The sequence below is a fragment of the Myiozetetes cayanensis genome, unplaced genomic scaffold (genome assembly GCF_022539395.1).
Source record: "Myiozetetes cayanensis isolate MyiCay16 unplaced genomic scaffold, myiCay2020 scf32, whole genome shotgun sequence".
NCBI lineage: Eukaryota > Metazoa > Chordata > Aves > Passeriformes > Tyrannidae > Myiozetetes > Myiozetetes cayanensis.
This window is the reverse complement of record NW_026087544.1, coordinates 153,074-167,972: the sequence shown is the minus strand read 5'-3', so window position 1 is coordinate 167,972 and position 14,899 is coordinate 153,074. Positions and strand designations below refer to the sequence as shown.

At 53.2% G+C, this 14,899-nt stretch overlaps 1 protein-coding gene across 4 annotated transcripts; it reads right to left on the bottom strand.

Moving 5' to 3' along the window:
• Positions 1–473: 473 nt before the first annotated feature.
• Positions 474–12,806, bottom strand: TULP1 (TUB like protein 1). 4 transcript variants are annotated; one of them, XM_050327158.1, is made up of 14 exons: positions 12,738–12,806; positions 12,248–12,293; positions 10,641–10,758; positions 10,342–10,491; positions 9,621–9,743; positions 9,265–9,369; positions 9,022–9,156; positions 8,739–8,830; positions 8,327–8,503; positions 7,821–7,933; positions 7,238–7,346; positions 6,936–7,034; positions 6,478–6,649; positions 474–5,642 (listed from the first exon to the last, which is right to left on the bottom strand). In XM_050327158.1, the coding sequence occupies exons 1-14, from the start codon at positions 12,782–12,784 to the stop codon at positions 5,509–5,511; spliced, it is 1,620 nt and encodes a 539-aa protein (XP_050183115.1). In that variant the 5' UTR covers positions 12,785–12,806; the 3' UTR covers positions 474–5,508. The 4 variants fall into 4 exon arrangements, with proteins under 4 accessions (XP_050183115.1, XP_050183112.1, XP_050183114.1 ...); XM_050327155.1 differs by having other exon boundaries at positions 10,641–10,776; positions 12,738–12,805; XM_050327157.1 differs by having other exon boundaries at positions 8,327–8,500; positions 10,641–10,776; positions 12,738–12,805.
• Positions 12,807–14,899: the final 2,093 nt, after the last annotated feature.

Sequence of the window (14,899 nt, the reverse complement as noted above, 5' to 3'; positions counted from 1 at the left end):
CGAGGACGCGGGACTTCCCTTCTGCAGGGAGTTTTTTTTGGGAAAGGGCAGCCCTGGAGCTCAGCTCGGCCCAGTCTCTAGGAGCGCTCTCTATGAACCTTCCTCACCTTCCTTCTCCTCTTCCTTCTACTCCGTGCGGCAGCCTCGTGGTGCGGCCCCGGGCTCGGGCCGGGGCTTGAGGGTGCTGCTGTCCCGTCCCGTCCCCAGCTGGCCAGGGCTCCCCGTGAACACCTTCATCCCCTTTTGCACATCTTCATCGCTTCTGTGCTCACCTTCATCCTGCTCTGCACATCTGTGCCCCCTTACACTCACCTTCGTCCCTGTGCTCACCTTCAATCCCCTTCATTGTCCTTTGCACACTCTAATGCCCTGCTGCACAACTTTGTCCTCATCCTTATTCCCATCTCACATCTTCAACCTCCTCCGAAGACCTTCATCCCTTTCCTCATCCTCACATACACACTCAGTCCCTTACATCCCACCAGACTGCAGATTCCCCATCTCTCCCAGACACCCACCCCATGGTGCCCAGAAGGGGGATCTCAGCCCACACTGTTGTAATTTCCCAAGGGAATTCATCCAGGAGCCAAGCTGTAATAGAAGGGTTAACTTTGTTCATAAAATCTTACGTGTATTAGGGAATAAGAAACTTTTGTTATAATTCAACAAGATAAGTTTTACAGACATCTTGCTAAACAAACAAGTGTCAGTATCGGTAGAATTTACAACAGATAAGAACTACAGCTTTCATCCCTGACAAACTCCAGAAGGCAGATAACCACCTAGCAACAAGCCAGGAACTCACAGCTACAACGCATTTGCATTCAAAACCTGGGACTTGAAAGTGTATAAAAAGGGACATTTACTACATTTTGATGTGTGTCTTGGGCAGAGAGAAGACTGACTCCCCAGACCACCCAATGCTGTTTTTTGCTTTATTATTGCTTGCTTAATAAATATATCAATGTTTAATTGGAATTGTCTAAATTCTTATACCAATTTATAACAAAGCCATGGTCATTTCCTCTGAGTGAGCTGATGGATGGAAACATGCTAAGCCACAGCCAGCTGATGGCATAAGAGTCCCTGGCCCAGCCCCACTGTCAGGAGCCACAGCCCCAGTAGGGGCAAAACCTCTGGTCCTGCCAGATGAAGATGTGCAGCACAGATCTTTGCTGTGGTACCCAAAACTCACAGAGAGGACTACTCCCATTGGCCTCGCTTGGAGAAGGGATGCTCTTTGCATCCCATCCCTTCTAGAAACATATTTTTCCAATTTTCATGATGAGTTTGGTTGTATTCAGGCATTTTGGGACAAGCCAACTCTTCAGCCCATGAAGTGACAGCATCCAGCACATTCAGCAATTGTGTGTGATTCATAAAGCCATATCGCATTCTTCCACCCTTGGCCTGGTGTTAACTTGTAAGAAATCTGGACCAAAAACTGTAACAAAATGGCTGCTATTCTCCAAGGGCTGTTCGGAGTCTCGTTACTCATCCCTTACTTGGGCAAAAATGACATTGAGTGCTCCTGCAGATGACAGCCTTAATTGAGTTCAATAGTAGTTTAGGCTGAGTAAGGCACGAGCAAACAAGTGTGCATTAGCCCATGAATAAAAGCCTGATCTGCAAATGTTTAGAAACACATGTAATGCTGCGCAGGGGAGTACCAAGGCAGTCACTGCTGCTCTGGGCCTGCCGAGCAGGCAGGGGTCTCACTTCAGTGTCCAATGCAACTGCTAGTGGTGCTGGGATGAGCTTGTTTTGGAGTGCAGTGATTTGAGACCAGCTCAGTGGTTTGTGTCTGTTCTGCTTCTTTTTTTCTCTCTCCTTCAGAAGTCCATAATCCATGTTTCTGCTTTTTTTTTTGTCCACTGGTGGGAACAGCAACTTCCTTTCCCAAATTATAATATAAAAGAGCTGCAAGCTGCAATGCCATAAATAATATTTTCTTATGGCCAGAACATCCAAGTCTAGGCAAGACACCAAGAACAGCTACAACATTGTAAAACTCCAACACTTCTCTAGAATAGATTCACTAATTAAAAAATTACTCCTTTTAAAAAGCAGTTGAAAAATATTGGCTTTCCCATGGCTGCCTGTTGCTTGCTGCACCAAGAAGGAGCCTATCCTGCAAAGCCACAGCCCAGCTTACCAGCAATAAGTCTGCCTTTCCCTCTAAAAAAATACCACCAAAAGAAATATAAGGGGAGGGGAAGGATAGAGAAGAGAAAAATACCTCATCACAATCACTTCTTTAATTAATTAATGTATCACCACTTCAAAGCTGGAAAGCCCCCAGGGTTCAGACACTGTTCTTTGCTAGGGAAGTTGCTGGGAACCAAACAGCTCCAGCCCTTCCATTGCTGGACAAGGAGTTTCCCAGTGCTGGCCTCCGCTCCCACACCTGCTGAGATGCACCAACCCTTTCCTTTTTCAGTTGCCTGCCCTATTGGACATTTGCCTTATGGAAAATATCTGTCAGGCCCCCAAAGAGTGCAGGGGTTAAGCCTTTGCTCAGGGCTGGGTATATGGAGCCCACTGAGCCCCAGAGGTCTGGGGAAAGGGGAGTAGCAAGTGACTGGAGAAGAACCTCCCACATCCATCTTCCTGATGAGCTCTAGTTGAGCATCTTTCCACTCATGAACATGGGATGGGGATGCCAGCAACCACTGCCTGAGAGAGTCAATGACACCACAGCAACACTGGTCCTAATTGGGACACGTGCTCAGCATTGAAGTAGGGCCTTATTTTTTTCCTTCCCTTTGCCTTATAAGCATCTCTGCAAAAATAAAATGCATTTCCTAGGAGGTTCTCTTGAGGAGCTGATGACAGTCGCCCCTGGCCATGCTTGTGCCCTTGCACCAGCGCTTTCTGGGGTTAAAAATACATCCCTGTAGCACCAGCCTAACACCAGCACCCTAAAAATGAAGCTTCAGAAACCTCAAAGTCTCACACTGCAGGGAAAATATTATCCCTGGGGATTGACAAAACCCTATCTCCAAGGAAGACACACACTTTGGGCTCAAACACTATTGATAAAGGCTTTCCTCTTTTTTTTTCCCTCTTTTCTTGCAGAGAGAATTCCTTTCACACCCACGCACACCCCAGCACCCTCAGCCATTGGTTTTCTGGTGCATCCGTCACACTTTCCGCCGGCCAAAGTAGATACACATTTCAACTGCTTCCATCCCTCCTCTCCTCTGGTGTTAACAGCCAGCGCAAACAAAGGGCCCGAATATCCATCGCCCTCTTAAATTGTTTTCATTTGTTTCTTGTGCTGCAGTTGGTTTGCATTAGAGGGTTTGTGTAAGGGATTTGGGGTGGGCAACTGATGCAGTGACAGCTCTGAGATGGGGTGACATTGTGTTGGATAGCCTAGGCAGATATTTTACTCTGCTTAGGCTACAGGAAACCTGAGGGATTTGCAAGCAACAACGGGCAAAATGGAGACTTTTTGGATGAGGGGAGGGAGAATCATCCTGGGGAGCAGCTGGGATAGCAGCAGCTTGTGCTCCAGCCAGAACCTGGGGAGCCCAAACCCCTCTCTCTCACTCTGCTGCTTCTTTTCTGCCTCTACTGGAGGAAACAGGGACAAGTGTTGGCTCAACCATCAGCTGAGCTTGTCCTAGTTTCAAACAGATGTTGGGTTCATGGCTAGATTTGGGCAGAAAGCTCTTGCTTTCCCCGCATTTGCTGGCCATACCTCATGGGGCATGCTGGCCCTGAACTGCTGTGGCTGATTCTCCCTTTAGCTCACAAGACGATCTCTGATTTCACTGCATGGGTAATGGACAATGTCCCATGCCAGCCTGTTGTCCCCCAAGCTGTCCACCTCCCTTGGCCCTTGCCATGAGTGTCTGCTGATGAATCATGGAGCCCAGATTAATGCAGCTGGTGGGAAAATCTCCACTGTCATCTGCAAAGCTACTGGGGCAAGATGTTCAGTAGCAGTCCAGCAGCAGTTCATACTTCCACTGTCACTGTCATCTGTCCTTAGCTCCACAGAGAGACGAGTTTGGGCCATGTTGGTGTTGCAACACTGCCCAGTGAGGATGAGCATCCCTCTTGCATAACTGCATCTGTCTCATCCATCTACTACTCCTCAGCCCAACTGCTCCAGCTACCTCTCAGATGCATTAACTTGAGGGGCTCAGATCACCTCCAGAATGGGGGAACAACCTATATGTGTCCTGGGAAACAAAGCCCAAATTGTCCTGGGGTCAGTGCATTAGCTGAGCTGGTAAGAGAAACAACTCAGGCAGCTGAGGATGGTGTTTCAGGGGACCTTGGCATGTCCCCGTGTTTCTTACCACTGAATTAATCAGGTTGGGGACTGTCTTTGAAGCCAAATCCTCACTCCATAAAGGTGGGATTGTACTGGAAAGAGGAGCATGGGCTGATCTGCTCCCATTGAGCTAACCCCTCTCCAGCATCTCCCCTTCCCCCTGTCTCCCCGTAGCTCCCCATGACACCCCACCAGTCTGAGACAGGGGGTGGCACCTTCTGGCCACCACCTTCCCATGAACAAGGAGCACCAGTGGGGACACCTGCGATGTGTGGGGTCTGGAGGGATGTTGCAGAGTGTAGGGGCAGTGAGTGGAAGAGGCACAGGGGGTTTGGCAGGGCCTGTCTGGGTGCTGAGTGTGACTCAGCACCACACCACACCTCATGAGTCACTCCATTGCTTCCTGGTGCACCCTCAGTTTTCTCTTCCAGGTCCCTCCTGAAGAACTGACCCAGCTGGGCCCCCTGCCAACAATGCCAACTCTGCCTCACGTGGCTGCCAGCCCTCCTCCGTTGGCACCACCATTCCTCAGCACGTGCCTACAGGCTGCCAGTGCTCTGAGTGCCGGGCTGCTTCTCAGGGACCTTAATCCCCAACAGTTTCTGGGCAGCAGGGTGAGACCTGGCAGGTGAAAAGATACCATGGGCACTGGGTATCCACTCACACCAGGACAAAATGGGGCAAAACAGGGGCTTTGTGCCCAGTGGGCATCGAGCCAGGATGGGGGTCTCTAGCTGGGAACTTGGGCAGAGCCCACCTACACGGGGCCTCGGTGCAGACTCACAGAGGGATGAAGAAACACAAAGCAAGGAGACCACCTACCTCCTCTCACTGGGGAACTGAGCATAAAAATACAAATCAGAATCTAAAAAAATAAAAGGAGGGGATGAGTTTCCAGGATCTGAGTCCAAGAAACATCTCAAAGGGATGAGGTAGGGATCATAGTCAGCCTCATCTGCTAAATATACCTCAGGCTTGACTCTGCCATCACCCCAGACCAGCGATCTGTCCTGAATTTGCCCAGAGAGGGTGGCTGCGGCTGGATGAGCATCCCATGGTGCTTGGCAAGCACCGTGCTCTGTGAACCACCCCAGGAGCAACTGTGAGCACGCACTGGACAGAAGGTGGAAATGCAGGGAAAGGAACAGGACAGGGATGCAGGAGCATCTGCCAGGCACTGGCAGGTGGTCCCAGTGGTCCCGGCAGGCCCAGTGCAGGTGCTACTCGCAGGCCAGCTTCCCATCAAAGCTGGAGAGGGCGATGGCAAAGGCCTGCACAGCACAGAGAGGGTAGTTGTAGTCCATGGTGAAGGCATCATCCGCCACACGCCCAAACTGCATCACGATGTAGTCGGCTGTGGGAAAGAGGGTGAGCAACTGGAATGTCACCTGTGCACCCATCCTGCCTTTTCCCAGGGCACCCATGCAGCAGCATCTGAAAGAAGCTGCCCACCCCCCAGCCCCAAGCTCTGCCTGCAACTCCCAGACTGGCTGTGCCGTACTGCAACACATGTTATCAAAAAGCATCATTTTCCCATTACACAATCCAGCACACAGACCATGGCACCCTCTACTCCCTCCCTGGGAGTCACAGCCCCCCAAGGGGCTCATACTCCCACCCCCTGACTGTAGGACTGCTGCTACTGGAGGGCGGGTGACAGGAAATCTGTAAAAATAACCGGGGGCCCTCAAGAGGTTTTTTCTGTCCAGTAACCCAACACCCCGGAGGCTGAGAGCTTCTGACTGTACCAGACAGGTGACAAGTGGCCACATCCAGACAGAGCTGCTGCCACCCCTGAGGGACTGTCCCCAAGGTACAGTGCAGCTTGGGCTGAGCCCACTGGTGATCTGGGATGTGTGCTGGGTCTAAAGCTCTGGGGTGTTCTGAGTTGAGTAGGTGGTTGTAGTGTGATGGGGGCCTCAGCACCCTGTAGGATCTGTCCTTGCCCTAATCTCTGTGGCAACAGGAGCCCTGCACAATGCCTCTGCCAGTGCTGTGGCCTGAGGGCAGCTCCTGCACAATGCTGTTCTCCCTGTCTGGCTTCATCCCAGCTCCAGCAAAGTCAGGCAGGACCCCAAAGCATAAAAAAAATAAACCTTAGCAAAAAAAGTGGGTGCTGGGGCCAGTTTAAGAGTTAGTGCCTCCCCACCCCATCCCCCTGTCCCATCCCACCCCTCTTCCCAGCTTACGGTCGCTGCCATGAACAATCTGAAAATTTTTGACAGAGGCATGGGTGACCCGGCCATGGAAGTTGAGGACATAGGATTGAGTCTCATCGTTCCACACTGGTGCCTTGTTGTGCAGCTCAATTACATTGTCCATGTTTCTGTTCTGCCATCGCATCAGGAGGCCGTCGTTATCCTGGGGAGGGGCAAGAGCAGGGAGAGCGGGGTTAGGGCAACTTCCCCCAGCGCCCTGGCACCCTCTGTGGAGTGCCTGGGGGGATGCTCTGTAGCAGTACCCACATGGAAATGGAATCTGTCACAGAGAAAAAAATACAGACACTGTGTCTCCCCCCTCCCAGGTAAGTGCCTTGAATTTCAGGGACACCTGAAAGCCTCTTCATGCTCCAAACTGGTAAAATCTAAGGTGATCCCTGGCAAACCCAGCCCCCAAGGAGTTTTGCCCAGCCTGGCCCCTGACTTACATTTCGGGGACGGATGGGCACCCTCTCACCGTCAGCATTCATCCCAGGGATGATGACTGTCATCTTCCGGGGACCTTTGAAGCCTAAAACATTGGTCTCCTGCAAGAGAAACCCTGTCTCTAAAACCAGCAACCACCACGGGCTGCAGCCTCTCATGGGGGCTGAACAAGGACTCAGGGATGGCTCCAGCCCATCCCACATCTCTGTAACTCCCCTGGGGCAGCACTCAGAATGGGTGCAGGTTGGGACCCCCTCGCTGCCTGCCCGGGAGCTCCAGGGGGGCTTCCCGTGCTGCTGCTTACATAGACCACGGCCGAAAGCTCCTGCCGCACATTGGACCAGTCAGCATTGGCTCTGTCGGGGTTTGCACCATTGTCGAACACTGTGAACCTCGTACCCATCAGGTTGGATCTGCAGCCAAGGATGAGAGATGGTTGTGGCTGATGCCACTGAGTCCACTACAGCCCTCCTCTGACCCCTCTCCAGGCACAGCCTTTGCTTTGGTCTAGCTGCAAATCCCTGATGCAGCCCCCAGCCAGTGCCGTCCTTCCCACTCCTTAGTCATTTGCTGTGGTTCAAGGCACCCTTAAATCAGGGTGTTACAGGGTGTTGCCACTACAGGGATCCCCCAGCACTGCTGTGTGGTTGCTGGTGATACAGTGGGCTTGGACTTGCTGGGTGCCTTTTCTAGCCATGACCTGTCTGCTGGGAGGAAACAGACAAGCCTGTTTTCCCTCTCAGCCCCCTGCCCCTCCTCAGGTCAGACCCAGCAGTGGGAAATGCTGAATTTAGCCTCCTGTCTGACCCAGCCATTGCTTGGGGCAGCCCATAATCCATGGGTGGGAATAGGGTGCTGCAGAAATGGGATGCCACCTCTGCTCCTACCTCAGCTTCCCGATGAAGTTCTCTCCTCCCCGTGACAGGTCAGTGGGGTCGATGGAGATGAGGTAGTTGGAGGTTTTGCTCTTCTTACGCTTCCTCCCAGCAAGGAGGAACACCTGGTAGAGCAGTTGGACCATGTGACGATTGGACACTGTCACTGCCATTGACACTGCTGTCCCTGGCTCACCCCCCAACAGGTCACTGCCATGACCTTGAGCAAGTCATGGAGTGAAGAAACACTAACTGTATTTGGCATACTGCACTGCCATAGGGCAAGAGGGGCTGAGCCCAGCTCAGCATTAGCATGGCTCTCTAGCCGATGCTAGGTCATCATCCCGGGTACCATCAACGGAGGGTATTTCCCAAGAGGAATTGCAGGAGAGGGAAGCACCCCATACAGAACCCACCACCACAGTGGGATACAGGCGAGCATCTCCCCAAAACCCTGAGAGTGCTCCCCAGGTCAGATGCAGGGCCCCATGAGTCTCCATGCCCTCACCCTAACTAACCTTCTTGTCATTATCCAAATGAAGGTAATAGGTGGGGTAAAGTCCCCGGTCCATCCCCTTCTTGTCCCGTGTCACCCGGCACTTGATAGTCACCCCCTGCGGTGCCGGCTGCAGCACGAACTCCTCCAGGTTGTCGACCTCAATGACAGGTGATGGGGGCCTCTCCTCCTTCAGCTGCTTCATAAGAGGGGATGGTGACCCCAAAGTCAAACCTGCTGAAAGCCCCCTCTCCTTTCCTGACTAATTGCTCCTTGCTTCCACTCCCCCCTGGGCTGTGGCCCTGCAGCTGATGGCTTTGGGGATGGTGCTGCAGTGGGTCTTGCTGGGGGATGCTGCTTACCCTGGGTGGAAGAGCTGCTCTTCCCCCCCCCACCCCAAGGGGGGCCCCATGGCTCTGAGGGGTCCTTTGTACCTTCTTTGATTTCTTTGTTTTCCCCTTCTTGTTGGAGTTTTTCTGCAGGGTTTCCAGGGTCTCCTCCTCACTCTCAGTCCCTTTGGGAGGAACTGCAGGCAGGAACAGGCAAGGGCACAGAAGGGGGAAGATCCTGACTCTGCTGAGCCCCAAAATCAAGCTTGGCATAGACAGATGCCAACACCATTGATCATAACCCCCATCCTTCATGACCAAGCTCACCTGCACTCCCAGAAGCCCCTCCAGCACATACCACCCTCCATCACCGGTGACGGGCTCTCACCTTTCTTTTTGGATTTTTTCTCCTTGGGGGGATCCCCACCAGTCTGGAAGAGGGATGCTGGGTTTTTCTTCTTCTCTGACCTGATAGGTTTGGTGCTGGAGTCGGAATCATCCTCCTCATCACTGCTGGTGGTGGCTGTGAGGGAGATGGGGGACACGGTCATGCAGCACTGGGTGCTGTTGGCTCTGGGTGATGCTGTTGGGCAGCAGGACTGGATGCCTCCCCCTCCTGCTCACCCCGTACCTTTCTTCTTGGTTTTCTTCTCCTTCTTCACCTGAAACATGGACATTTGCTCCTTCTTGGTGCTTTTGGCAGATTTGGCTTTGCTGTCAGGGTCACTCTTGTCTCCTGGTGGGACAGAGGAGCTGATGAGCAGCCAGAACAGGCAGTGATGGGGACAGGGAGGCAGCAAGGTGGAGGCAGCAGGAAGGGCTGGGCTGGGGGCAGATTGAATGGGCAGGGGGCGATTGCTCCGCAGTACCTTGAGCCTGCCGGGACAGGGGTGGGAAGAGGATGCAGGCAGTTCCCTCATCCCAGTGAGGACAGATGCAAGTAACGACAGAACTGGGCTTAAGCCATCCCTGCCCCTGGATACTCACCCTTCGGCTTCAGCTTCTTCTCCCGGCTGTCTCCTGAGGAAGGGTCTTTAGGAAGCTTCTTTTTGAGCTTTTTTGGCGGGTCTTTATTCTCCACCTCCTCTTCCTCCTCATCCTCGGCCAGCTCTGCCCAGAGGTGAAACCACAGCATCAGCAACGCAATGTCCTCTTGCAGCGGGGACCCCCAGCCTCGTGGTTTGCGAGGACGGATCCTCTCGCGACAACACCGGCCGGAACGGACATTCGTCCTGTCCCAGCCGGGGTGCGGGGCCGTGGGTCTCGTCCTGTCCCGTCCGCGGTGCCCAGCTGCGCGTGGGACGTGTCCGGTGCTGGACGGTGCCGGCGCAGTCCCAGCGCCCTCTCGCGGCTGCAGCCCCGGGTGGAGAGGAGAGGGTCAAGCTCCATCTTTTCCCTCCAGGAAGGTGGCTGGGGACCTGATGGCACTGGCAAGCCGCCAACTGCCACAATCCCAGGGAATGTGCCACTCCTCCCCCCCCCACCCCGCCTCCCCTCGGTCCCAAATCCCTAGCCAAGGCCATGAGTGCAGGTCCCTTGCCACATCCCCATTCCTCCAAGGTCTGTAGCTGGGTTTTGGCCAAAAAACTCTGCCAGGGATGTGCAGAAGCCCAGCAGACACCAGAAGCATCAACAGCTCTGGTGGGACATGGTGCATGGAGACATGAGGTGCCACGAGCCTGCAGAGAGGTGGGTGCTGTCCCCACACCTTGCTGCTTCCTGGGGCCCTTGGACACATGGGAGCGAGGCGCTGGGCTTTCCTTCTTCTTCCGAGGCTCCCTGGTGAATTTGGAATAGGGGTCCTTGTCGCTCTCCTCCTCTCCCTTCTCCTCCTTCTTCTTCCTCAGCTTCTTCACCCCTGCACATTTCAAGAGATGCCCGTGATGGATGGCAGATGCAGGAATGGGGCCACGGCAGGTTTGCGGGGGGAGGGTGTGGTGGGGCGGGGGGTGGAGGGGAGCAGTATGTCCTCCCATTTCCAAGGAAGCTGTGGTGATCTGTGCTCACCCTGTGCTGGGGCATGTGGCTCCTCGACAGCCCCTGCCTCACCCGGCTTCTTCACTCGCAGCCGCCTTGGCTTGGCCTCAGGCTCCAGTCCAGGTTCCTGCCTCTTCTTCTTCAGCTTCTGCCCCCACAGATGGTGCTGCAGAGGTGGTGCTGGCCTTAAACCTCTTTTCCCTTTGCAAGGCAACCCCTGCTCATACAGCACCAGCTCCCTTTTGGAAGTACAGCCATGCTTTTCCCTGGCCCAGAATGGAAGCAAGGACCCGCTGTGGGGTAGGGACGCACACTTTCAAATGAGTGACTTACCATGGGGCAACCCCCCAAAGAAGGCATAGGAAGGAAAACAGAAAGGACTGTTAGCAGACAGACAGAAGAGCATCCACCCTGGGACAGGCAGCCATGTGCCAGCCCCGGAGACAAGGGATTGACAAGTGGTGCTGACACTGCCCTGACACCATGGACCATGTCAGCACAGAAGAACAAGCCACACTGTGCCACAGGGACCCTGGCTGAGAGCCACTCTGGGCACTGATGGGCACTCTGGGTACCTGAGCTGCGACAGGGTATGTGAGGAAGGGCAGACAGCCTTGCTCCTCACCTCCATCTCTCACCCCAGCAAAAGGAACTGCAGGGCCTTGCTGGGATGGAGGTCAGCAGGAGCAAGGAAGCAGGAGGATTAGACACAGCATACCTAATCCCAGCTAGCTGGAGCTATAAATAACCCTGATTTACCAAATACAGAGCATGTGGATCAGCACTTGGCTCTGGAAAGGAGGTATTTGGGGAGTGGGTGTCAGTTCAGGGCCCTCAGAAAGCAATCTAAGCAAATCCAGATGGACTAGAGCTTTCCCTATCCAAGAGAACATCTTCCCCCTCTTAGGGATTTTGTTCCTCCCAGATGCTCCAGTGCAGTGGGTGAAGGTGTTTTGCAAAAGGTGTGATCCAGGCAGATCCCAGTGGGATCCCAGGACTGCAAATTTGGGGAGGGGGAGCTGGGAGTCCCACGGTGAAGCTGGGAACCAGCTGTTTTTTTCCATGTCAGCAGCTCACACTGAAAAGCTCTTTCACATCCCCTAATCCCTTAAGGAGCTGCAGGGAGGAGAGCCACTCGTTACTTAACGAAGCCCTTTGGGGAGGGGCTGTTGATTAAATTGGATGATGGATGAAATTGCTGCTGAGACCCCTCCAAGGCTGGGTGGTACGTGAGGGCTGTGCCGAAATGCAAGGAGGAGGTCTGGCTTTCAGGGTCACAGCCTGGGGAAAGTGAGTCACAGCTGAGAGCTTAATTGAGGGGCTTAATTAAAGTGTTAACTAGGAACTAGGAAACCCCCGTATGGGGTGCTTCAAAGTGATGGAAAGGGGGTTCAGAAGGATGCCTAAAGGAGAAGGGAGGGCTGTGGGATTTTCTCTACCCACCTGCTCTGAAGGGGGTTCCCAAAACCTTCATGCCCTCCTAGGTGGCAGCACCCCAATAGAGAGCCCAGCCAGCCCCTAGTCAGCCTTGGTGTGGGGCCCCAGGGTTTCAGGGTCTCTGATGACCCCAGACCTTGAGGACAGCCCACAGCAGGGAATGGTAGCACACAGAATTGAGGGGAATGATTTTTTCTCACCTGTTTGGGCTTCTGCTGCTGGGGACTTCCCGGCTCCTCACTGGGACTGTGGGGCACAGAAAGCAAAGCGGTGAGGGTTTTCAGACCTCCACAGACCCTGGGGAGCATGAGACTGCCCCAATTTTTGGTGAAGGGGGAAAGCTCAGTCTTTCATGTGACTCCAGAAGCATTTCCCCCACCTCGACTGAGTCAAGCTTGTCCGACATCATTCTTCCTAGCAGGGAGCACAGGACAGGCTCTGACTTGGCCAAGGGTGACAGCAAGGGGATCCCCCTCTAACAAACCCTTTTCCTCTCTGTAAGTCAATGAGCATCATCACACCAATCCCCGAAGTAAAAAGGCTGTGATAAAACTGCTCATTAAATTGCATTTAAATTGAAAATAGGAGAAAAAGCACTGGAGGAGATGGGAGTCTGGTGGGGACAGCCAGCACATTATCCAGTGTGGGGATGTAACCAGCACAGGTCACATCCTGCCCAGTGGCACTCACCTGTCTGCAGCCCAGACCTCACGCAGTATCTCCGTCTGCAGCGGCATTGCTTCCTCTGTCCTGCCCCGATTGCCTTCCTTTCTCTCTGGCACCAGCTGCTGACCTTCTGGTCCTCCAACCCCTACCAGCCCAGGACCAGATTCATGAGGTCATTCACAGCCACAATAGTCCAAGTGCTCTTACAGCATTGGCTCAGCCACCTCCACAAGCCTCTGCGGTGGGAGGAGGAGAAGGAGGAGGAGGAGGAAGAGCAGGTGAAGCAGATAATTAACTTTATTTCTCTTGAAACTCAGTTAATAGGATTTCAGGGGCTGTCAGCCAGGCTTGCTGGGAGAGCAGCTGGCAGGGTAATAATCACAGGACAAGGGGGCTCTGCAGGAATGCAGGGGTTGCAGAGCTCCTCCCTTGCTGGATGGGGTCCCAACACAGCAGAGCCACTCACTACAGTCCAGTGTGGGCAGAGGAATGCTGTCTGACTGTATTTAGGGTTATCCACCCTGGATATTCTTTTTTTTTCCCAACCAAAAAGTCTTCTTGGTGAGAGAACAGCAGGAATTGGACTGTTTGGTGTGAGTTGTGCCTGGAAAGCCCATGCAGGGGAAGGCAACATCCCTGGCTCCAGGCGGTGCTAAGGGTTTCCATACGGCCCACCGCTCTCCATCAACCCCTGCCCATGTTCCCAGGTATCTTTGGGTGATGAGATTCATCCCCTGCAGCTCACACCTCACCTCGTTATTACGCCATTTAATATTTAGTTCTTAATATTCCCCTCAAAGGCCCCCGCGGATGCTGTTTGGTTGCAAAGACAGACAAGCCAAGTGTCCCCACCGGACCCCTGGCCTTGCCCCGCCCACCACAGTCACCCCAAAACATCCGCCACGCCGTGCCCGGTGCCACTAGATGGCACTTGAGCACCGCACACCGAGACCCACCAGCACCTCAAACTTTCGATGCCTCTGTACAAAATCCTCCTGGTTTCCCTTTAATCTCTAAACCATATCACATCACCCACATAAGTTTAATTTCTCTTCCAAGAGATAGAAAAACACCAAGCTAAAATACACCAGAAGTCTCCTTGAAAACGGGAAGCAAGTCCAGAAACCGCAAAGTGATGGGGGTTTTTTCTGTAGAGATTGTTTCCTGTGGACAATGTGGTTTGGGCTGCCCCCAAAGGACTTTTTGCCCGTCCAATAAAAAAAAAAAAAAAAAAAATGTTTTGCAGAGATCCTGGGTCTCACAGCACCTTCCCTGGGCAGCACCTCCAGGGATGCTTTGCTGGCTCTAGGACATCCCAGGGTGGTGAAAAACCCAAGACCTGGATGAGCAACTGGAGCAGCAGACCCTCAAAGAGCATCCCCTAGCCAGGAGTTTTCGAAGCACAGCATGCTGGCCCTTCACTGGCTCTCCAGTGAATGATGGCACTGATGAAAAGGGGTAGCAGCATCAGATTTTGGAGACAGCAATAATTTCTTAATTGCTGGGGCATCTCCACCTGGAGTACACACCTATCCTCCCCACAGCCACTCCCTTTGCTGAGCAGGATCCAGAGAAAAGTACTTCTTTTTTTTCTTTCAGTTGTTTATTTTCAAGCTCTAAAAGGTATATTACAAAGAGACAGGAAAAATAACAACTGGAAAGCTGTTCTCACACAGAAGTGACAGCATCCCTTTGGGATGGAGAGGGTTGATGGCTGAGGAGGCAGCAGCACCGGTACAAGGACACGATGCACTCGGGACCTCCTCACCATGGGAAAGCAGTTCACTGACAAGCTACAAACCCATGGGAAGCTCAGAGCCAGTCACTTGCCTTCTGAACCACATGTCAACCTGTTATTTTCTCTAGGTATGGATCCCAGATAAGCAATAAGACTCCCATTTGAAGTCGGGAGCCAAGAGATGGGGTGCAGACTGCGGGCTGAGCGCCTGTGAACCTGGATAGGCTTTTATTCTCTAAAGAAATAGAAATCAGCTTCTTCAGAAGATAAAATCTCTGTGTGTCCCCTTCCCCAAACAGTGCTTGACAAATTATATCCCTGCACTGAGGGGCTGCAGTGGAGGTGATGTGGGTCCTCACACTGAGCCTGGCTCCACTTTGCAACCCCTTTTGCCACAGGCAACAATTCAGCAGGAGAGAAAGCCAACCACCATGGGTGAGTGAGTCCC

Bases quoted from the DNA above. Each gene is read 5' to 3' on its own strand.
- TULP1 (XM_050327155.1), bottom strand. From the start codon at position 12,784: ATGCCGCTGCAGACGGAGATACTGCGTGAGGTCTGGGCTGCAGACAG. The intron at 7,347-7,820 runs GTAGGAGCAGAG...CCTTGGCTGCAG, and splicing joins AACTTCATCGGGAAGCTGAG to ATCCAACCTGATGGGTACGA. The intron at 7,035-7,237 runs GTAAGCAGCAGC...TTTCTCTTGCAG, and splicing joins AGCTTTCGGCCGTGGTCTAT to GAGACCAATGTTTTAGGCTT.